Source organism: Pseudopipra pipra, chromosome 9 (assembly GCF_036250125.1).
Source record: "Pseudopipra pipra isolate bDixPip1 chromosome 9, bDixPip1.hap1, whole genome shotgun sequence".
Taxonomy (NCBI): domain Eukaryota; kingdom Metazoa; phylum Chordata; class Aves; order Passeriformes; family Pipridae; genus Pseudopipra; species Pseudopipra pipra.
Genome location: NC_087557.1, coordinates 16,483,170 through 16,508,068, shown reverse-complemented (window position 1 = coordinate 16,508,068; position 24,899 = coordinate 16,483,170). Strand labels below are relative to the sequence as shown.

General features: G+C 36.2%; 1 protein-coding gene across 2 annotated transcripts in view; it reads left to right on the top strand.

The window, feature by feature from the left end:
* The window catches only part of HS2ST1 (heparan sulfate 2-O-sulfotransferase 1), a 108,566-nt gene extending 84,032 nt beyond the window's left edge, over nucleotides 1–24,534 (top strand). For both annotated transcript variants that reach the window (XM_064664807.1, XM_064664806.1), the window contains exons 2-7: nucleotides 4,544–4,782; nucleotides 11,063–11,148; nucleotides 14,737–14,875; nucleotides 17,142–17,239; nucleotides 18,301–18,458; nucleotides 19,937–24,534. In XM_064664807.1, coding sequence (XP_064520877.1) covers nucleotides 4,544–4,782; nucleotides 11,063–11,148; nucleotides 14,737–14,875; nucleotides 17,142–17,239; nucleotides 18,301–18,458; nucleotides 19,937–20,163 — 947 coding nt within the window. In that variant the 3' untranslated portion in view covers nucleotides 20,164–24,534. The remainder of the gene's footprint in view (nucleotides 1–4,543; nucleotides 4,783–11,062; nucleotides 11,149–14,736; nucleotides 14,876–17,141; nucleotides 17,240–18,300; nucleotides 18,459–19,936) is intronic.
* Nucleotides 24,535–24,899: the final 365 nt, after the last annotated feature.

Below are 24,899 nucleotides of genomic sequence, written 5' to 3'. Positions count from 1 at the left end.
AGTGTGAATGAAGTTTGAGTCCACATCTTCTTTTGTTGGGCAATATTTGAAGGCTGCTGAGCTAAAACTTACTAAAAAACTGAGTCTTTCCTCATCCGAGTGGGAGGTTTCACAAGGAATTATGGCAGGCACATAAGACACATTGAAGAGAGAGCCTAAATAATATCTGTAGATACATACAGAAGGGAAACAGATGTAGAAGACAAAGAGCATAGTTTGGGGAAGTAGAGCAGTATGCTCTGAAGTATTCTTCCAGTTACTCAGTGAACTTGGCTTTGACAGCCAACGAACCTCAAAATGTATCTTTCATCAAGAGTGGTAAGTGCTAAGTTACAGGGTTAGGAAGAGTTTCTGATTTTGATAGTTTCTTAGTTGAGAAATCCCTGGAGATTTTTATGCTTATGTGAAAAATGTGAGGAATTTGAAATGTTTGGTTTTGTAATCTTTAAGCTGTTAAAATCCATGTCACACTATTTTCTTTGGGAAGAATATATTTTGTATGCAGTTAACACTTGGATTTGAAGTAAATGCTAATAAGCTTGTTTTACCTGAGACATTCATCTGTTTGAATGTGCAAGGAATGTAGACTAATAACATCTTATGATCACAGTCATTTGTTTCTATAATTATTTAAATATTGTTCAGTTGGGTGATTTGTTTCTGTAATTATGTAAACATTATTCAGTTAGGTTTTCAAATATTTTTGTAGGTATGTTTGGGTCCAATGCATTTTCACAGGTGATTTTACTAGTTGAGATCCTAACAAAATAGGACTAAGTGGTCCAACTTGGCCTGTCCATTTCTTTCCAGGTGTTTTAGTAACTTTTGAGCTTGTTGAGAAACTGCTTTGACCTGAAAGGGCAGCAATCTTGAAGTGGTGGTATACAGATTGAATGTTGCTATTAGTGCTTCTGTTGAAGCAGAAGACATAACTTGCCCATTATATGTTATTTTGCGGTAGTATCTGACTGGCAAACCACTTTATTGCTAGCCATGACATTTTCTGGTTTGTTGCTACAAGAAGATGGCCCAAGAAAAGTAGGTCATAGGAAGATGCTAAGTTACAGATGGGATAAAGGAAGATTTAGCAGGTCGTATAGACAAATAGGTGGGAAAACTTGTTCTGCTGTTTACAAAGCAGCTACTTCAGCCAGCTAAAGACTTTCTGCAAGTAATTCATCTGCTGGTAAATAATCAGTGTAGCAACTGTTATTACACTGATCATATGTGGTACTGCCTGTGTGCAAACTGTCCTTGCTGTTGATGAATGTTTGCTTGGAGGACAACTGCAGATGACAGAACAGAGTTTTTCCCAACTGTATAGTAATTATATTGTTTATTACAGTGAACTCAAACCAGCAGTAATAAAAAAGTGTGAGACAATATTTTATGCCTTAAAATTATCCTGTATGAAAATCTGTCTCATACTCAAAATATCACTTGCTTAAGTGCTGCTTATCTGTTTAAATGGATGTAGTTATATAGTGTCAAATTTAGTGTGGAGGGTCTTAACCCTGTTTAAGCATTTAGCTCGTAATAATTTTGCAGAGATGTTTTTCTTACAAAATGAAGTTTAAATAGAATGCAATGAAAGCAGTGAGATTGTAGAGCATTTGTCCACAGGATCTCTGATAGGAAAGAAATCACTTATCCTGATTTATTTTTTTAATAGATTTCAGTGAAACCAGTCCAACCTTATGTAGACAGGTTCTGTAATCAAAGTTAAGTTTGCAGGGCTGTCATCTAAGAAGATGTTTGGTAAAAAAAATATACTTATTAAATACTTAGTGTCTTCTTTCTTCCTGTCTTCTACATGTAAAACATCATTAAAGCATACATTTCATTTCTATCATACTTCTATAGACACATAAGCAATGTTCATTTTTCAACCATTACAGGACTTTCACTTCCAAGATTATTTAAATTTTATAGAAGAGCAAATGAAGTAGTTAAACAAATGCCTATCAAATCCTCAAGTTCTCTAACTCCTAATTAACTAATTATCCCAAGGACTATTCTCAGATGCATGTTACCATGATTGGACCTCTTCCCTCTTCCCAAATAAATAAATAAATAAGCAAATAAATAAGTAAAATCCATATTCATCAAATCACTTGTCATTTTAAGAGTTAAACTGACTTCTCAGAAAGTATCAAAAAAGCTTCCTGACTTCACAGGAAAAACTGCAAACTATTTGTGAATGGGAAAAAAAATTTGTACAGAACTTGCAATTTTCTTTATTTTGTTATTAATAGACTAGAATGAAATAGGCCTTCAGGGTGGCTGACCAGGTTAGACACTTCAGGTATTTCATCCTTTTCTCAGGTAACTTTAGCTTCCCTTGCACTTCAGCAGTTTATGCCATTCACTTCATCTCAGCTTTTGTTCTTTAACTATTGCAGTTATTTCAGAAAGGTAATTTCAGTGCTTCATCATAAAGATTAGTTTTGATTTTAGTTTGAAATTTAAAGGCTCCTTATTCTTTTATCATAGGACTGTCTGTGTACTTCATGCTTATGAAGGTTGTGTTCCTTGCATGAGTTCTTGCTTTCCCCCCTCGCCATGGGAAGTTGAAGGAGGTAGGATGCAATAGCCTTTCTGCTAATTGCATCCAATCATACAGCTTTTATATCTTATGCATGGTCTTTAAAGTGCACTTATCACACTAATTCTTGAATCATCATGGTTTAAAATACCTCATTAGAGGAAGACTTCTCATCAATCCTCTTGCAAATCATGTTTGTTTCTTGTGAATGTTTCCTTCTTCCATGTAGAAGGGGAAGCTTCCTTCTGTGCCAGCCAGCCTCATCAGCCCTGGGGTTCTGTGCAGCTATGATTCAAATCTAGCTTAGATCTACTACTCTGGTGTGAAAAATACCAATTAAATTTGTTTCATTTGAGCCTCTCTAGATGGTATTCAATATCTATGTAGCCTTGGGCAGCCACATGGTTATGTCCCCTACCAAATGCTTCCTCTAATCTGTTACTGGCAGAAAGTTGCCAGCCCCATTTTGTTGTAGCCATCTTCAGATACATGAAACCTGAGTCTGTTGCCTGCCTCATCTCTTTCCAAAATAGGACATTTGCCAGCAGCGATGAGAGAGGTAGTAAATGAGAAGGAAGGAGCAAAAACTGTGACTGATGTAGTGGGGAGCAACAGATGTCATGTGGAAAATTGAGATATACTCAATAAGCGTTTTCTACAAACATTTTTATACTGATGTAACTTAGTTATGGGGTGTGAGATATGAGCATATGAGAGACTGAGTGAGTTTAAGCTTTGAAACATTTCAGACAGATGGAAGTTTCTGGTTGAAGACAATTTATGTGGAATTACAGGCTAGTGGTGTTCACAGCTTAATGATTCTGCTCTAAAAGTGATTTTATGTTATAATTAAAGAGATGTGGTGAAAAAGAATAGAAGGAGCTGGGTTATGGAAGCAAGGGAAGTAAAGGCCAAGAGCTGCTGCTGTTAAAAGTGTGTCGTCCAGAAAGAGCTATACCCTGCGTTAGAACAAAATACAGGTTACTCTTGTGTTATCGACTTCAGCTTGTGCTGTTGACAAATTCAGATTTCTTTGAATACATTATTAAAGGCAATATCACCATAAATGAATGAGAAAAGATGCTTTGACATCTGTATTGCAAATCGTATTGTAGTATATACTTAGCTAGAACAGAACAAAGCTCTGTCTGAATCAGCACAAGATATTTGATATTCAGCAGCATAAAAAAAAATGTTGTAATACTGTGAATTTTATTTTCCAAATAAGCTTTTAGCACTTGAAGCAGTGTTCAATTACTCAGAGTATTGCCCTTTGTATAAAAGGAAAGATGGTTTATTTGCAAAGTACTCACCTTGCCAAAATGTCTTGTTCATAGCTTGCTTTTCCATGTTTCTTTCTTTTTGATGCATTTAAGTATTTCAGTACTCAGAGATCACTCTCCACCTTAATGTTAGCTGTTTTATAAGCACCTCTTGCTTTTATTTTAGTCAACCCCATTTATTGTAATGCTTTACATTTTGTTAAGAGTATCAATTGAAATAACAAAACAAAAGTTTCATCTGAAAGACAGTGCAGTTAAGGACTAAATCTCTGGTGTTAGTATTTCTACTGTTTCCAGAAAATTCATATTCTTCAAATTGCTTGAGTTATTCCTTCTATTATAATTTTTAAATAGGTTTATTATAGAAATGATTTGGGATATTTTGGGGATGTTGCCATTTTGATAGTGCATTATAGATGTTTTTCTTTAGAGACGATGGCTTTCTGTAACGTCAGTGTGAGTCACAGAATATGGTATGTGTTCCCTAAGCAGATTGCTTTCTAGTCTTTGTGTTCTGTGTTGGACTAACTCCCCTTTTGTCTTTCATAGATTTTTATAGATTAAGTTTTGCTTCAGATGTGTCAGAAATACATGACAGCAAGTGTTGCCTTCATTGCTGAGTTACTGCTTTTCACCAGATTATTTTTGTTCTAAGGTTTGAACTTCAGAATTGGTGATATTTACATTGAAATTTTGTATTTTTCATCCTTAACAGAAAGAGCTATTGCAAGGCATGAAGTCAGAGAAATAGAACAACGTCATACGGTAGATGGTCCCCGACAGGATGTGCCACTGGATGAAGAAGATGATGTGGTGATTATTTACAACAGAGTACCCAAGACTGCCAGCACATCCTTCACAAATATTGCCTATGATCTTTGTGCAAAGAACAAATATCATGTTCTACATATTAATACAACCAAAAATAATCCTGTTATGTCTCTGCAAGATCAGGTAAGCTGCTATATTCGAGATGTCTTTATGAAACAATGGGAAAGCACAAAAAAAAACTTTGCTATTGCAGACTTAGATGATGTGTTGTAATTGGCTTTTATGTCATGTTTTCCCATATAAATGGGTTCTAATGTGTTCGTGTTTTCTTTGTAAAGAATTAATATTATTTCATAATAGTAGGTTTAGGTTTTCTCAGGGCTACTGGAGGTGGTAAGTATCTGTTTATTGGATAAAAACAAAGCTAAAAAGGGACACAGCTGGGGCAGAAATGACCTTTGTTGTTATAACTGTTTTGGCTGTGTAATAGTACTTGCCTGTCATCTCCATCTGCAGTGAATGCAGTCTTAGGTGATTTCCTCTCTGAGTAGTGCAGGCATTGTGCCATGCTGTCAGGGCTATACTTGTGTCTTTAGTACTGGATCTGCTCAGGTCTCCCAGGTGTTAAAAAACAGGTAGAAAAAAGTGGTTGTAAGTAGCTTGCACTCTAAGGGATGGGTCACTTTGCATCCACTTAAAGCTTTCACTAAAATCACTATAGTCCCAGGCTAGAAAGGATCATGGCTACTACTGCATCAGATGATGAATATTAAAAAAAGATGAAGGATCAAAGCCCTGTTTTTCTTGGGGTGGGGTGAGGAAGTAGGTTTTTTGATTTTTTTTTTTTAGTATTTTTTTTGTTGCCATGAGTGTGCTTGCAGGGAACCCAGGTCAGAGATCTGAAACGTTTCTATGTCATCATCCCTGTCTGTAAAACAAATGTTTCCAAACTCTCGGATCTGTACTGCCAGTTGTATGCTGATTATCTTAAGCTGATATGCAGCAGAGGCAGGAGCTGTTCTGCATTGCAGCATGTCAGCACTGAGTCTTCCAGCTCCTTTAGGTGGATGTCTACAGGCAGAAGCGGCTCAGCACAGCTCCTGGACTGGGGCAAGGGGAAGCAGATGCTAACAACCCTTCACTTCCAGTTCTGTACGTAGGAGAAAGATTGGGGTAGGAATATCAGTGCAAGGGACATAATGTACTTGGGTGGGACTGGAATCTGTTTTGTGATAAAGGGGGTGTGTTATTGTTGAGTATTTGCGGTTGTGAAATCGTTTCTTAAATATGAAGATGATATTGTTATACATGATTGCAGAGATTACCAAAAGTAAATCTGGTAGCCATCTATAGTCCTGTCCACTGCATAGAACAAATACAAAAGACCTCTGTACTAAGAGCAGAGTGATTTTTTCAAATGATTTAATAAGCCTATATCTGGTTTTTTTTTAAAATCATGCTCAGGTCGGTCATAGTGCTGTACTTCCCACCACAAATTCTGCTTCTGTCAAGGTGTCTCTTTGAAGTGTAGTGGTCTGTCCTGAAGGATAGGAGAGCCAGTCATTGATGGTGTAAATTAAACATAGGCTACCTTACCTTAATTTTCTACTTCTGTTTGGACTTTATCGAAATAAAGTTTGTTTTTCACTGGCTTAGTTTTGTCTAAGAGAAACTCTCCTCTTCATCTTCCCTCTAATAATTATCAATTGAAAAATGACAATCCACCAGTGCTGGGCATGTATATGATACTGTCAGTCCTACCTTCATTTCACACTATGCTATTGTCCAAGGTAGTAAATTAAGTAGTTTAATTATACAGTTGATACTACTCTTCTTCAATGGCCATTAACTGGGAGATGCTGACAATGAAAAACTTCATATATTGCATAGTTGTTCAAAGACGAAGAAATAATTATTCATCTTTAATATATTGAGATAGCAACTTGCCATTGTAAGTCATAGTGCATAATTCTGGAGATGGCAGGCATGCTGAGTGTTAGCAGATGAGGTTTACTCTGTGTAGGCTTGGATTTGCATGACATATTCACGTGCTGCCTTCATCAGTATAGCTTGTTTGAGTGCATTAGGTCTATATGCACCAGTAGTAAAATACATGAACACATCACAGAGACAAAATTGTTCTGTTAGTGATACTATTTGTTAAAGCAAATATCTGTAAGCAAGGTGAAGATTGCCTTGGGAGTGGCAGAAATTTGTAGAATAGTGAGCCTTCCTTTATGCAGTACTTCTGCTGTAGTTTTCCCAAACTACTGTAATTCTGTAACAGATTTTAAGGTCTCTGCCAGAGAATCCACTCCAAATATAATCTGTATCTGATTTAAGATAATCTGGTAAGAGTCCTAAGACCCATTTTAGTTTCAGATGGAACTTGCCCCAGCAGCCCTCCTTTCTTTTGCAGCATTTCTGGCAGCAGGATCCTGGGAACTACCCCTCTTTCCCCAGGTTGGGCCTTTTCTCTGCAGCAAGCTGAATGCCATGTTGCCTGTGTTTCATTTCTGACCTGTGTGGTCTGTTGTAGAAGCACTTGCTTTCTTCATTAAATCAGAGTAGTTGTTTGGTTGGATTTTACTTGTTGCTTGCATGTTTTAGCACTGATACTTTCTGTCCATAGAAGTATGCCTGTGTTATGGCTATCAGGATGGCATACCAGCCACACAAACGTTATCATTTTTGTTACATGGTGAAATTGCTACCCAAAACATTTAAAATGAAATAACTGTTCTGCATTGCAGCATGTATTATTGATATATTATTAGAAAAGTGGGTATAAGAACATTCTCCGTGCTGTTGCGAATGGTACAATTACCCAGTGTTTCACTCCCTCAGCTTGCTGTTTTCTGTTTCTTGTTCTTTTTTTCTACCACAGTTTCTCTCTCCATTTTTCTCAGAAGAGCAACCCGAAAATATATCATCTTGCTTCCAAGTGTATTCTAAAACAGTGGCCTGTCAGAGGACAGTGCACTCATACTGACTTTAGGGGTACTTCTTTCCTCTGTTAATGAAGGTTTCAATGGCTGTCAGAAGTGGAACAAGTTGAAGATTGCAGCAACTCTGTTAGGTGGAAGTACTGTCATGTGCTCCTGAGCATTTAAGAATTTTTCTCTTGAGAGTTGAGTAGTCTAGTGAGTACGAGTGCTGCACGTGTGCCAGTTGTATTTTTCCTTCTGAGAAAGAGCTGTACGTGCCAGGCGGGTATCCTGGCTGTACTGTGGCTGAACTGGTGAGCTGAATCTTTACACCATCTCACAGAACTGATTCTCAACTGCCCTTGACTTGAGCTTGCTTGTGGTTGCTCATGGCATGCAGCCAAAGGTATGCTGCTAGCCTGTTTCCAGCATTCCTGACCCTCTGATTCAGAGCTAACTCTAAATTATTAGTTGATGTGACAGTTGAGGATAACTAAGATATCACTGCCTTGCTGCAGAGGGATTCTCATTCAGTCATCCCGTAATGCTTGATCTTGAAATCTGAATCTGAGATTTCCTTTAATGGGAACACTGTGTTGGTTTTCAGTCTTACTTGAGAGCCCTTTTTCTTGTAGTTCAAACGGAAAATCCTCGTATGTCTTCACCAGTCTGGGCTTATGATATTCATCACTCCGGTCCTTTGTAATTTTAAGTCAGTTATTTGGCAATTGACAAAGGAAACTAGGATATAATGTGAAAAGCTGGGGCTTTTTTGGTATCCAAAAAGCCCATATGATACCAGGCCACAGGGAAATGACAGACCACCTTTTGGGCATGGTAAAAGGGGTGTGTGTGTGGTCAACTGTAGAGAAGAAGGAATATGATAGCTACAGTTAGTGGACAGAGGTAAGAGCTTATAATGTCACTTTAGTTTGCTCGCACAGATTTTTCTCAGGCCAAATATGCTGTTTTTTTTTTTTTATCCTTTGGCTCTCTGGGACTTGTTTTAAATTCTTACCGTTCTAGAAACTGAATGTATTTAACTTACCTTTCTGGACATCTTATGCCCACAGAGTGCATTTGATCTGGCTTTTTAATTCAGTGAAGCTCAGCTGATTTCCCCCTTAGTAAAGGCTGTGAAGCAACTTTATAGCTGATTATATAAAAGCACCATGAAACAACTTCACAGGAATTCCATTCACATCTATCTGAACTTTTAAAGTCACCTCAAATTTTATTCAGTTGGGTTCAGATGGAGAAGCTTGCTCTGTCACTTGAAAGCTCCAGTATCTGCTAAGCCCTGAAAAGGTAAAATTGATCATATTTAACAGTATGAAGCAGTGAGCAATATTCGTCTCTGACCTAAAATGTGTGAATCCAGGCTCATTAGGCTCTCTGTGACCTGGAACAATTCTGATTTTTGGAATTCTGCAAACTGTGGGAGGAAAAAAAATCTCTTGCCTGCAGGCTAGTTATAGATGTTAAAAGCTTTAGTTCTCAGGGGCTCAGTGTGTTGCTGGTCCATCTTAAGGCAGATGTAAATGTCACAGCTGTCATATAAAACCTTCCTAACCTTCTCTTAGCTGGTGTTAGAGGCTAGACCATCCATCCTGTATTCATAAAATTTATTTCCTTAGCAGACAACAACATTGCAAGACAAAGACAATAAAGGATTTTTTAACTGTTTCTGGAACAGATGCCAGATGATGGCATGGGGATCTAAGACAAAAACCTTGCAACTTTGTACTTAGCATTTCTTTGTGTCTAGTTGTAGTCCATTAGAAACTGAAATCTGGATGGTGTTAAATTTCAGAAAGCTTGTTCATGGAAACGTAACTGAAAAGTGTGCTTTGACATGCCCACTGCACTGGACACCATAGGTTTACTTGTGGAGTTGTATCGACCAACCATGACATTTTGGGCTTTGTGGGTGAAGGAAGGGAGGATGACACATTTAGGAAACTTCTTTCCCAGGTAAACAGATATTCATATCTGAGGCTCTCCACTGAAACTATCTTGTCATTAATCTTTGAAAGGTACAGTCAGTGAAAGTGTGGTTTGTTTCAGTAGCAGTAAAGTTGTGCTGTGCACAAAACCAGACAGAAAGCCAGTGCAGTTTATGAAACACCACTGTATTACATTGTGCAGTACTTTTTGGTAGATTTGCCACAATTTTCGTGTGCAATACATGGTTTAAATTTTGCAATGCTGCAGACTGTGAAATTTGAACACTGGAAAGGTTAATGTTGCCTGTTATTAAAAAATAACATACATTTCTTTTACCTGAGAGTCTAAGAGTCAGTGTTTGAGGAAATAAGTACAGGTTATTGACCTCTTAAATCCTATACTGTGAGTTTTACACCTTTGAAGAAACAGCAGCAGGCTAGTCTCGCCTCTTAAAATCCTCAATTGGTAGGTTATAATAAATAATAAATATCGTGCTTCAGGACATTCTCAATCCATTTGACCTTACAGAATGTTAGTGTGTTGTCTTGAGCTCTCAGCCTTTCCTTTTTTGACTCTCGTCTCACCTCAGTATCTCCATGGTTATCTATTTCACTGTATAACAGAAAAGATATTGTAGATGTGCAGGGAACACTATCTTCTAATTCTTAGCCTCAGAAATGGCGTATCATTGTCAGACAGCTCAGGCAGTACAAATTTATCATCCTTTCTTTATTATCCAATTCACTAGTTTTGAAACAACTTCCAGTTAAATGCTTTGATGTTAAAATATTCTGTTCATCTAATAAAGCCAAGCTCTATCAGGATTTGCATGTCCCACTTAATTTGATCACACTCTCTGTTTTGGGGCTTGTATCTTACTTTGTTCTTTGAAATGTAAAGCTAGTCCTATTTTTGTGAAGTTTGCCAAAAACTGCTTTATCAGCCCTTGTGCAAGAGCTACTTCATGATTTAACATGGAAGTTTCACTGGAATGTTAGGTTTAAGGTGTCTATTCAAAATAGTAAACTATAGACCTTATTTACACCGCATGCATTTATGAAATGTCTGGATTGCTTGTGCGTTGCATTGTGGGGTTGGGGAGCAAATGAACCATCAGATTTTTCTTATGTCCCAGTGAAATAGCTCTAAAGACAAGCTTGTAAATCTGGTACACTTTTATTTGAAGGATTAAATATGAATCAGACAATTCTATCAAAGATGTATGTGCATTTCTGCTGAAGGAATTCTGCATTCCTTTCAAATTACAAATAAAATGTACTGACAAAAATATAAATGTTTGTCTTGCGGATGTTTTTGTGATACCTTTCCTTCAATTGCCCTTCTGATTGCTCTATTCTGCATTTGTTTAGTTTCTGATCATTAAATTGTGATGATCTAAAATCAGTCATCTGTATGCTGCAGAAAAGTCTATTTCAGCTGGCACTTTTTTTTTTTTGGTAATATTCAAAATAGACTTTTTTTTTCTAATGCATTATAAGATTTTACTTAGAAACCAGGAAACACCATGTATGGGAAAGCATAATGTGTTCCAGCAATTAAGAAACACTTTCTGCTGTCTACTTTTACAGGTCCGATTTGTGAAGAATGTGACTTCCTGGAAGGAAATGAAGCCAGGATTTTACCATGGCCATATATCTTACCTGGACTTTGCCAAGTACGTTCCCTTGGAGGTTTCCGTGGAGCAGAGTAGGCTCCGACCGGGCTCTCAGTGCCCTCTAGTGGTGAAAGCCTGGGAACTGCAGTTTGGTAAAAATCCACACACTGACATTCCCATGATGGGCGATATTCGGGGTTGATTTTCGCCGTTTGCTCTTGTCTTCTTGCATGACAAAATGTAGCCGAATCTCATTTAAGAAATATTTATATACTGGGATTAGTATTCCGTGTCTGTATTGCAAGCTTGTTGTGCTGAAAATCATGGCTTTTCTCTGAAAGCTGGCTGTTCTGTCTTGGGATTGTCTTCCCATTTGGGGAAGTTTAACATATCTATTCTCAAAAATGTTTCATAATAGGTAATTATGGGTAAATAAAGGGTAATACCACCTACCTCTTAAGTTATGTAGTTCTTCTCTACCATAGTATCCCTTTACACTTTATCGGAATCTGAAAAGTTATACTTTAAAGTAGTTTTCTGGCTTATAATAATTGATTTCCTGTAAAAAAGCACTGAAATAATTCTTGTGGAGTTAAATCCTGCTACTTCTAAAATTAATTTAAAATAAAATGAGGTAAAAATCCTCCCACTGACTTCAAAGGTTCAGGATCGTATCTGTATTCCCACTTTCATATGTTTCTTTTCTTGTCTTATTTTTGCTTCTGGATCTAAAGCAGTGATCCTTCGTAGCTCAGTCTTATGAAACCTCCCCTTGAACTGACAAGTCAGTTTTGCTTAAGATGCTTACTAGGCAGTGCTTCGTCTTGAATTTGGAGCATGTGGAAAATGGTTTAAAATTGAAAGTGGAATTTTCAGATCTCATTATATTTAACTGCACAAACGATAGTAACCCACTACTTTTACCTCTTGCCGACGGTCAGTCCTCAGTGTTATGTTTCTGTGCATATTAATTATTTAATGAAATTCTTTTTTTGTATGTAGTAATTCCTTTTGTTTAGTCATTCGTTTTAATTATTCATTCTGTCATGTACACTGATTTTTAATTTGAGCTTTTTATTACAAAGAATGAGATGGGGGAGTGAGACCTTCGTAGATTCCCTATACGGTGTATTATAGAATAGAAAATGCTAAAAGCTACAGTAGTAGCTGAAAATGACCAATGGCACCAAGTAAAAGCTTGGAGTTTACAAAAAGTAACAGGCAAAAAGTCTTACTTGCAAATCAATCAATCAAATAAAATATATTGAATTTCATTAGTTTCCTTTCTGCCTTATTAATGCTTCAACATTAATAAATGCTTGAACTGAGTAATAGCTTTCTGGAGCAGCAAAGCTGAATGTTATTTTATTCGTTACTTACTTCATAAAGCTGAAAACATTTTCAGATACTGGAATTTCTAAAACTAAAATAATTATTTTACATCTAGAAAGCATCTAAGCAATTTCACAGATTTCTTTCATCTGCATCTTCCCTTCAGGACTGTGTTATCCTTGTCTTTGTTGTTTGTTATCCTTTCACCTAAGTGATTTATTTTTTTCCCACAACAGCTTGCTTTCTCATACTTTGGGTTTTCATTATTAAAATAATATCTTGAATACGCTGGTTGTGCTTGGCAAGGCCCACACCTTTAAGGCTGTGAGGTATGTTCTTGTAATGAACATTCTTGTAGTTAAGAAGTGTAAAATATTTCAGAAAAGTCAATGTCTCCTTATACATGAACGTCAGACTTAGGTCCTCTGTCAAATATCAAAAGTACCTCTTAAATTATGCTGAATCTTAAAGTACTGGGTTCCGTGGATGACTTGCAGTGTTGAGGACAGGTTAGCATAATCCATCCACGTAGAAATTACAGTAACAAAAGTTTAAATTCCCCCCCCTTTTTTTTTTAATTTCTCATCCACTCTTATTCCTATTTTCTCTGGTAAGTAGTTGGAAAAAAGGTTCTTTGAAAATGCAATTGCCAATTCATTATCATTATTAATAAAGTTGCAGTAGTAAGTGGCTTATGTTACTGTAACTGTAGCTAGTTCTGCAAGCTCATCTGCAAATCCATATGAATGTCCAGTCCAGCACAAGCATTTCTAAGGACTTCAACATCTTTATTTAACTCATGGATACATATTATTTATTGGTTGAGGCTGCTGCTACATCAAATGGTCTGTTACAGCTTTCTCAGCATTTGCAGTAGTCTGTGGAAGGAGACACACGGGCATTCTCGCGCACTTCAGTGGACCTCAAAGAGGGTGCAGTTCAAAGTCTGGACTTTGCATCAAAATGGTTGAAATGTTCACACACTCTATTTTGCAGACTTTGGGAAGCAGGAGCTGGCATGCAGACAGATGTCAGCAATGCTGCCTTTGAAAGCTCCAGTCTGACTCATTGGTACTCTGCTGGCAACACTGGAGAATCAATTGCTCTTTCTGTAGCCTTTAACAATTTTTCTGTCTCTAGTGCTGGTCTTTTGCCAAAGTAATGCCTGTTATTTGGTTTTTTTTCTTTCTCCTTTCTGCTGCTTATTCTGTTTCTGTTCTTCAGCTTTTAGACTTAAGGTTCCTCATATGCGCAGTATCTGGTAGTAAAGTTTACAGAGTACCCCTCTAACAATAGTGGTACTGCATCTTGAAACTATGAGTGCTCTCTGTTTTAGCTAAGCTAGGAGGCTTGAATGGCCCTCTGTCAATGCAGAACACTTTCCCAGTTTGCATGGGAACAGAACTTTTTTTCCAACTTCTAGCTTTACTTCAGGGTACTTGACACACCTGCAATTTCCATTGTGATATAAATTCTTTAATGTTTGGATACCATAATTATTTGCCACAATGATGTCTCAAATGGAAGAAAAAGTAAAACTGAGAAATATATTGTAAAACTGACCTGAATATAGATCATTGAAAGGTAGCATTTGCACAAAACAGTTTTGGTGTTTTAAATCTTTGTCATGTGTCCTATGAGCTTACCACCTGATTTCATCAGGCTTCCTGTTTGTACTACAGTAGATAAAAATTTGCTTAGGGTACATGTCTAAGGATAAATTTAATATTTTTGGATAAATTTAATATTTTTAGAGAAATTAATATGGTTACAGATACTGTCTGTATGCTTATATTTAATAAGCATAGCCATATACCTTCAACCCAGGTTGATGGGCTCTGAGCTCTGTCTTCCTGCTGTTAATGTTTCTGACAACTGGAGACCTGCCAGAAAAACCACTTGCATCATTGCAAAGCCCAGTTCAGAAGGGCAGGAACTCAGTATCAAACTTCCTCATACTTGTTATAAACACATATGGGGCTGCTAAACTAATTAAGGCATTTCTAGAGGCAGGATGGTTGTGTAAACATTTTTAGTATCTATTTGTGTGAAAATATGTAAGTTTTGTTTGTTTCTTTAATAAGAAAAAACTTCTAAAATCATAATCTTAGGCAAACTGAAATTGAACTGACTTTCACATCCACGTAATGCACTGGATATGAGGATGAAAAGAAGTGATCACTAAACTTCCTCTCAAGTATCATTTGTTTTGTGTAGAGATTTCAGTTGTGTCAATAGAGGCAGGCTTTTAAGTATTAGATGAGAAGCTTTGATTTGTCCTTTGAAAGATTTTTTTTTTTTCCTCTTTTACTTTAGATTTGGTGTTAAAAAGAAACCAATTTACATAAATGTCATAAGAGATCCTATAGAACGACTAGTTTCTTATTATTACTTTCTGCGCTTTGGAGATGATTACAGACCAGGGCTACGGAGGCGAAAACAGGGGGATAAAAAGGTAAAGTACACTTTATTATACATGTTGTACTTACTAAAGTTAGTGTGAAAACAATTTAAAATATGTCCTGATAAAAGCTGAATCGTTCTTGTATCAGCCTTGGTGATAATGGCGGATTTGGAAGTTATGTTCTCCACTTCACGTCTATAATGGAGCAGAGCGTGACATTGAGTATGTTCTTTGTACCCTTATAAATTCACTTAATCTTGCAATTTGTTAAAAAAATTAAATAAAAAATGTTTTAGGTATCCAGAGTTGTAAGTATCAAGTTAAGCTTATCCTCCTATGTAAGAAGGCTACATCCCTTCTCGTTGAAGACTAAGACACATTTTTTCAACAAAAGCTGTAGAACTGCTGATGCTTTGGCTTTGTTGTTTATTTTCTTAGAATTAGCAACCCAATTTATTTTATTTTTTAAAAACATAAACATTGCAATGGAATTCTTTAAGGAGTCTTTCTGAAAACTATGGAGTATGATACATACTTTTCTATACTTCCTCCGTCTGCCTTAAGTGGCTGTAGGATCAGGTTAGCACATTCAAACATTGACTACTAATACAGTTTTAGAATGGCAACATCATGTAGGCTCCAAAATATATTTACTTCAGAAAGAATCTATACATCCACTGTCATGGTTTTCAGTAAGACATTTGTTTGGGCATGTTGCTTTGGGTTTTTAAATCAGGAAGAAAAGTAGGGTATTAATTATATGAGTATAGTTTATCAACCTATAGTTAGAACAGTGTGGAATCCTTTGTAAAATGTAGTGAGATTTTGTACTTTATGGGGCCAAATACTTTTTACAATTTCAGTGATGATATTTTCTTAAGCTGATGCAATTTTTCTGTAATGTTGACAGTTTAGTGTTGCACTGTGTGAATACCAAGAGACATTGAAAAAATAAGCAAAAATCATACTAAATAGAGCTTAGTCTAAAAACACCATAACAACTAATAAATGTGACCAATCATTTTGTGTGCTGCCCCCCTTCCAAATAGTGCTTTTTAAATATTGGGAGCAGACCGTTTCTCTTTTCTTTTCAGTTGGTAACCAACTGCTCCTGTGTTAATTTAGGGTTTAGCGCCATCTTCAGCTACTGCATTTCATTAATTTGGAGGTGCATTTAACAGTGTAGTTCTAAGGTAACGTTGGAGTTACCCAGTACTCATGATGGATCAGTGCAGAATTTATCTAGAGAATTATGCTAGGAAAAGCATACCAGTGTCTTGTTTTCCTAGTTAAGCTGCATTTTTATCTGTGATGTGTGACATGTACAAGGTATTCTAAACTCAAAGTTCGTTGTGAACCCAGGCACCACAATTTATTCCCCGCTTTGACATAGTATCAGTAAATTTATCAGATCATCTCAGAAACTTCACCACAAAATAGAAGCAAATGATGTTGTCCTTTTTCTTAACCCCAGATAATTATGCAAACATATTTCTACATGGCTGTTTTGGACAGAAACTTGTAATTATACAGAAGAAACAGTCTAAAAAGTTGGCTATATGATCTCTTATTATTAAATATTTTTTTAATCTATCCTTGATACAAGCCTTATGTCTTGATTAGAAATATCATAAGTACTTACTTTATGGTGACACAATAACAATTTACAAATTGTTTCCAATGCAAATAGAGTTCTTATTGTAACTGTGCTACTGCAGTTGAAACTCTGTATTGCTACAGCTGTGTATCCATGTAGAGAGCAATATTGTATGGAATATTCTGTTATGCAGTGAACACCTTCCTTTTAGTTCTTCTCATTGCCAAAACCAAATTAGCCTCTGAAATGATAGTTATTTGTCATAATATTTAAAATGTAATAGAACAGTCTTTAAAACACAAAATGCACAGTGTTCTATGTTGTAAAAATCCAGCTGTTCCAGTATCACACAATTCCTGATGGCATTTCATGCTGTATCTTTAGTGACTTATTTTATAAGGGAAAACAATTATACCCAACACTTACTATCTGTGCTAGTTTTGTCAAATAGCCTTTGCTAAGGTTATATCAAAGGTGTATCAATGTGTATCAGGTAAGATCAACTGTTCATTAGTTGTAACCATAAAAGACTGTCCAAATACTATTTTAATTTAGACAAACAGGTCATCCTAATAATACTGTGAAAGCAAGGCTACTTTTTTTTTTTTCTTTCCTATCTTGTGTTTTTCTGTCCCCACTACATTTAGCAACTAGCCAGTTTGAGATGTTTGATATGTGTATGAGATTTTAAAGCTCAGCTCAATTTTGTCTTTGTTCCAGACCTTTGATGAATGTGTGGCAGCTGGAGGTTCCGACTGTGCTCCAGAGAAACTTTGGCTTCAAATTCCATTCTTCTGTGGCCACAGCTCTGAATGCTGGTAGGGAGATAGATGTAGCTTGTTAGTCAAGTACATCATTGCTGAAATATAAACTTTAATGAATTTGAATATGTAGCACAGTTGGGGAAAGTGTGAGGGACTGGACAGAGTGAAGCAGCGAGTACTTCAGTAATGTGTTTTCTTTTGAAGATGCAATTACTGAAACAGTATTGCAGTTTTTTAAACAAGCAATATGTTGGAATACCATATCAGCAGTGCTATGAGGGAAAACATATGTTTTCAATTTTAAAAATTATTTTTGCAGATTTGGAGTCTTGACATTGTTTTTTAATATCGGACTACAGTATCTTTCTTTCCAAATGGAGATATTTTAGTCCAAGCTCCTGAAGTTTCTGGGGAGAATAAAATAATTGAGATCAGGATAAATTTATCTTCTTAAACGTTTATCAGGCATCCAGCAGTCCATGCTACTTAGTAGAAACTGAAACAAAAGCAAATAGTGTCCATCTGTCAATGCAGCATGTTTTATAACAATGGCACATACTTAAAAAAACTCTTTAGCAACCAAAAAAAAAAAGAACATAGATTAATGGAACTATTCTGAGTGATATCAAGGGCAGTTATTCATCAAAGGTACTGTTTCAAACATAAGCAAAGTAAATGGCCACTTGGGAGCTCCCCTTTCAGTGCCTGTTGGTCAGACCTATCTACACTGTGGCCAGGTAGAGAAGGAGAGAAAGGAAGAAGATGCAAAAGGGAAAGTGTGTTCTTATCATATTTCTTATTTCTAATATGAAAGTGGAGTCCAAGTATTAACATTGAGAAAATATAAATCCTCCAAAAATTGCCTTAGTAGAGACGTTAACCATATACATACATTGGGTATTTTTGTGGAGACTCCTCTTTAAGTAGAGTCACATTTTTAGATAAAAACACAGGCGAGAGAAACTGGAAAGGGAAATGAAGTTAGGAATGGTTATAACTTGGAATGAGTCTTGCCTTTCCTATACAAATGTCCTGTTGTGAAGTAATCTCTATCGAGGGACCAAGGATTGTTGGCTGCCATCAGAACTTGCTGTAATTGTTCTCTGTCATTTTAGGAATGTGGGAAGCAGATGGGCTTTGGAACAAGCCAAATACAATCTGATTAATGAATACTTCCTAGTGGGAGTTACTGAAGAGCTTGAAGACTTTATCATGTTATTGGAGGCAGCTTTGCCCCGGTTCTTCAGGGGTGCCACAGAACTGTACCGGACAGGTATTTATATAGTTGATATCCATGGATTCCATGGATTTTTCATCCTCTTATTGCCTTTTTAATGTGAATTCTTTAGAGTTCGATGAATAGTTTTGAGTCTGTGCCAGTCTTTTGTCTCTCAGCTGGCTGATGCTCCTACAAATGACATAAACTCCTTTTAAAAGATTCGCAGTAATTTGTTTTTAGGGTAGCCCAAGTATCTTCCTGCCTTACGCAAATGGTAAATATTTAAGTTTGGGGTAAAGACAGTTGTGTAGGTACACTGCATGTAAAAAAATTTAACAGAACATTTTTTAAGGTCTTGCAGTGGCTTCAGTTTTGTAAAGTGGCTGATGTGGCAGATTTCCATTTCCTCAGAAGCCCTGCTGAAATTAACTGTGCTCAGTGCAGCCTGGCTGGCTGAGCAATAAGGCCTGAGGGATGCAGACCCAAGTACATGTTTATCTTCCAGGGCTCCTAATAAGACATAACAAAGCCAGTAGCTGAGTTTCTAGGGGCTGGCCATGCAACTTCTGATGAAGAAAAGGTCCTTCTTAGAGCTTCTGTCTACAAATAGAGGGAAAAAGGGTCTGATGTATAGAGCCTAGATGTGTAGTATTAACAAGTTTATTACAACACAACAGTTAGCACTTTTTTAGGGAAAATCTTGTCATCATTAGTCATCTTTGTCTCAGGAACTCTGTGCAACAGGGATGTGGCTTATGTATCATTTATGATAAGACTATAGTATCCTATTTAGATGGGAGAATAATGCTTTAAATGCCATTAGTAGGGGTTATATATTTTGATTAGAAATAGACAGCTGAAATCACATGAAAACAGGATTTTTTTTCTCCTTCATGGAAAGCTAAAGAGGGCTTACACCAGTGCAGTGATTGTTTTGTTTCTTCTTTTTTTTTTTTTTTTTTTTTTTTTTTTTTTTTTTTTTTTGTAGTCTGAATTGAATATAAACATCCCTGGAGGTGTTTAGAAGATGTGTAGATGTAGCACTCAGGGACATGGTTTAGTGGGACTTGGCAGTGTTAGGTTTGTGGCTGAACTCTATGACCTTAAACTTCTTTTCCAACCTAAATGTTTCTGTGACTCTACGAAAGAAGTTCTTGTTCTGCAGTTTCTAAAATTCTTAACATTTGATACCAGATTAACATCTAAATAATTAATTTTGAAAGACCAATCTTGCTCCAGGTATATTAGGTGGAGTAATCTTGTTCCTTAAATGAATGTTTATTCCCTGGGTTAATTAGAGTAAGGAGGAAAAATTGAAAGAACGGATGTAAAATTCATTAACGTTTAGTGAGAGAGACTGCAGTTTTCCAAGCCTGCATGTTATGTTGATACATTCTGGATTAAAACCTGTCACTTCTGATGCAGTTTATCAACACACTGAGAGTATAAAACTCTGTAAATAAAAGGACTGTAAACATTTTTTTAAGCATGTGAACTTTAAAGTGAAGTTATTGCTTTCATTTTGCATTTAGGAAAGAAGTCTCATCTTAGGAAAACAACTGAGAAAAAACTTCCCACTAAAGAAACTATTGCCAAGCTACAACAGTCTGAAATCTGGAAAATGGAGAATGAGTTCTATGAATTTGCACTGGAGCAATTTCAGTTTGTCAGAGCACATGCAGTTCGAGAAAAAGATGGAGAATTGTATATTCTGGCTCAAAACTTTTTCTATGAAAAGATTTACCCTAAATCAAACTAAGAACACTATACTGTTAGATTTATGGACCTAAATCTTTGATCACATCATCATCTTAGTCCTCAGCCATGGAAACTAGATTGCTTGTAGACCTCCAAGACATTTCTTTATATGAGAAAAGTGGGCTGTGGATCACCTCCAGGGCTTTGGATATGGCTGTGTTGGTAATCCAGAAGCAAAAGCTTAATTTCTTTTATCTAACTAATACTTTCAGTGGGAGTCAATATCCTTAACCTGAAGAAATCTACACTGTAATTCGGAGCAATTAATACACAGCAGTTCTATTTGAAAATATAAACACAAAATGCCTCTGTTGATGCTCTTTTTAATTTTCAGAGCAATTTATTTTCATTTATACTTCTGTGAAGAGGAAATCATTTTCCCCAGCTTTCAACATGGAAATTTTGGTTGTATACAGTATGAGTAGTCTTAATAACTGGTTGACATCTGTGCTTTGTTTTTGTGAATCATGTCACATGATATTAATTGGGATGGTTAATCATCTTCTGCTGAGAAATGCTGCTGCTGCTGGAATTGCCCATATTTATATATGTGGTTTTATTAAAAGATTACAACGACTCATTAGTGTTAAAATGTCATTTCCACATTAATATTGTAAAAAGTTCAAGAATCAGAGCAGTGGGGTTTTTTTGTTTTATGTCCACCACCACTGACTGAGGTTGGGAAAACTACAAAGAAATTTGGTATTGTCTGCAGTTCTAGTTGATCCTTACACAGTGGTATAAAAATCATAAATTCAGTAAGTTTCTCCATGGATTCTTTGTAATAATTGTAAACTGAGGTATTGGTGAATCCATATTATGACTCTATTAGTGAGCTGTGGTATGGCTAGGGTTTTCCTACTACTTCAATACTTTTATCTGTAGAATATTTTTACTGAGGTGCTTTATAACATGTTTTAAAGCATTGCATTTACAAAAGGAGTAAAATGCTGTAAATACTGCTTATTTTATGTATTTGGACCAAAAGGTTTAAAGTATCTAGTTTAAAGTGGGATTTTGCACCAGTTCTGTTATGTGTGAAGTGAAAAACATCACATCTATTTCCTGGTTGAGTTAACTGCTGGACATTGCTGAAACACACTTCAGTGACCTCTCTGACTTCAATACTAGAATGTTGTCCAGGGATTCTCTTTGCAGAATTGTAGTCTTCATCCTTTTATTAGGGTAAGAGAACAAGAAGAAAAATGTCGTGTAGTCTGGTTGAGAAAGATGCAGTGAACTTGATTGACATAATTGTATTTATGTAACTGCCTTAGTGACTGTTGTAAATTTGTGAGTTGCCATTATTAACAGTGTGAAACACCTGGTAGATGAAGTAAATTGAAATTTGAGAACAGATGTTTGGGGCCACTGCATTATAGCAAATGGCAGTGGAGAACTGCAAGAAATTGTTTCCTATTGAATTTTCTTAAAGATCTGAGTATTTACACATCTTACACCTGCCTTTTCTTAAAGTGCTTTTCACAGGGTTTGATGGGGGAAGGCACTGAGGAGATAAAGTAAGGAATGGTGGTAAAGATTTAAATTCCTAAGGGATGGTGCTGAAGGCTTAGTTTAAAATTGCAGAGTGGAGTTTCTTTAACCAGCTTGTTCTTGTAACGAAAACAAAGGAAATGGAAAATGGTCTGTGAACTGGATGTCTGCAGCCAAAAGCAACAGCCCAATTACAGAGAGGATAAGGAGAGACTATCAAGTACATCTTGCAGTTTCTTTGTTTTCTTAGATTTTTCCCTTCTAATTTTAAAAATAGATCTCTCTTTGTTCTTTCCAAATAATCAGGGAAGTTCCTTCTCATAGCTTACCATTTATATAGCATGAACCATGCATAAGACTTCCTGTTCTAGTTCTTGTCTGTTGACATCAATAATAATGCCAATATGTTTGAATATAGGATGTGTAGGGTCACACATGAAGACATGTTTCCTAGCTAAAGAAAGGAACTGAGGAATCATACACAAAAAGTAGCTAATGGAGATCTAAAAGTTTTTGTTTAAAAGCAGTAATTTTTCTTGAAATAGAATGAATATTTATAATCCCAGGAAAGATTTCCACTTGGTGATAGTTCTGTGTTAGATTTTATTTTGACTATCTTGTTTTCCCTCAGAATAATTTGGATCAGTTTACCTTCTTGCATATCCTTCAGAATTTTCAGAAGAGACTTCTAAGAGAGCAGAAGAGTTTACTAAGTGAAAATAAAAAATATTCATCCAAGTAATGAAATAGGTATGTAGATAAATGCTTCTGTGTTGACAAGAAAACAATAGGTAAAACTTCTACTGATTTCAGTAGGGTCTACAGAAACCTATTCTCTAAGCAATTTTAAAAGTTGTGTTTCTTTTTTTCCTTCCAGGATTTAGAATTTCTTAATTATGAGTCTTCAATAGCAAAAATAATAGAACAATGCAATTTTTTTTTTACTTTTAAAAAGGCAATATATTTTTCATAGTTCATGTAAGAGACCACTTTTTTTTAAATCAGATATCACTTCCTGTTCTTTGCTGTGAACTGACAAGGTTGAGACAAACAAGGAGTGTTTTTTAAAAATGCTAGCAACAGTTGGAGAGGTATTCATTCTAGATGTACTCTGAAAATGTGATCATGTGTAGAACACAGAAGAAACCAAGACTCTACTTTTTTATCTAGTGCAACCATTAAAGTCAACTGCGAACTTTTTAGAATCCTTTGAATTCAGAACTATCAAACTTGGATTTCCTAAAAGGCAGTTTAGGAAAAAGAGCTTTACAGATTTTTAATAATCTGCTCTATTTATCTTCTGTTTGCAAATGAAAAGAATCCAAGTTGTTGCCATTAAAAATATTTTACAGTATGTAAGTATAATTTATCTTATATATTTTCCCTTAATGACTCATAGTGGAAAGCAGCAATAGATGAATTTTTGGTTTTGCAGGTTGTATGATCAGCAAACTACTGTGCAGCCTCCTGAACATGAATCTTTAACGGAAGTCGCTGTACTCCGCAGAGGAGCGAGATTGGCTTTTTGCAAGGCTAAGTTCATTTGAAAGGTGCTAAAATGCTCATATATATATATATATATGTAGTTGAGAGTAGATTTTGTTACACTGTTCTGTACTTTCTGTACAAAATTACTGCCCAGATTTTGTGCAAAACTGTTGAAATTGTTGCTGTCAGCCCAGTGGCACAAGGTCCAGCTGTGCTGGTGACTACATACCCAACAGCATGTCTGGAGCACTTGTGATACACTGGACAATGTTGACAGGAGAGCAACGGTGTTTTTAGCTCCTTCCCATAATAATTCTGCAGCCATGCAACAAGAATTTCACTCTTATTTAGTTACTGCATCTATAAGCAGACTCAAGGCTAGGGTGCAAGTTGTCCTCTGTGCACATTCCTGTTTGCTCTGGGTGGATTTTCAAGCACGCTCTCTATTATTATGCTGATCATGGCTTAATTTTCAAACAGGCATGAAAATTTATAGTTACAGAATACAGGAGACGAAGAACCAACCCATCCTGATCATTTGAAATGCCTTTTCTGAGTATTTAGTTTTTCTGAAGATACCTAGCTATTTTTACATTACAGGAACAAACTTTTGCTTATTGATGGTCTCAAAGCACTTCTATTTTAAATCGGGGAAAATTCAGTTATTTTCTGTTATACTTCTGTTAAAATTTTCCATTAAGCTTACCTGCTAAAGGTGTATGTGACAGAAAGGTGTGTGGATGATGCTGTCTGAACTGTGCTGCTTAAGCAGTCAGTGCAAAAGCCTGATTCAAGTGCACTGCCAGTTTAGCTCTTCAAAATTAGAGCATGTTTTATGACTACTAAAGATTAAACTTAAGAAAAGTGTAAGGCTGCTTAGTTGGATGGGTGCTTCCTTTACTGTAAGCCTATGCAACTGTGTAACCTTTGCAGCAGTATTTATAGAAAGAGCCCTCTTCCTGAGACTTTTCTGGAGCATAATTATAAATGTTCATACACTTATACTGTCTGATACTTACATCAGCAGCTTTCCATACCTTCTGTAAAAGAGACAGGTTTGTGAGCATTTCTAACGGAGTACTGAATGTAATTTTGAAAAACATGCATTGTGCACCTTGATTTTTTTTCTTTTTAAACACATACACAGCTAAATAGTGCCTTTTTTCCTCACAATCCATGTTGAAGATGCTTGCTCCCACTCACCCTCCGTAAACGGATTTGTTTGTGCAATACTATTCCAACTTGAAACCATTTTGTCACGGCCGTTTGAGAAATAATCTCCGTTTTTCCTCACTATGCTGCCAGCTTTCTGTTGTTGAAGTGTTTCAGTTGATTACCTAATGCAAATGCTATAAAATAAAACACCCAGTGGGAAGGGGAAAGAAAAGAAGTCTGGTGTCCTGTCTTAATATTTGCATGTCACATTCACATTGAATGCTTTTTTTCTGGAAGATGTTGTTATGCAGTATTGTGAACTTTGTTGGCAGCTATTGTGATTTTGGAGGGGAGGGGTGAGCTGAAGTGTAGCTTGTCTGTAGTAATTTCATACAGCTATAACCAAATATATTTATAGGCCTTTAGAATTTGCATTAGGCTTTCTAGGCAGATATGTAATAAGTTTGGAGAGAGTATACACTGTGCTGAAAGTGTCAATGGAAAGTTCCTAATATTAAAACCAAGATTTGTAAAAACAGGAAACTGGCATTAAAGCAGTGAATTGATACATGCTTCCCTGCCTGAGGGAACAAATGTCCC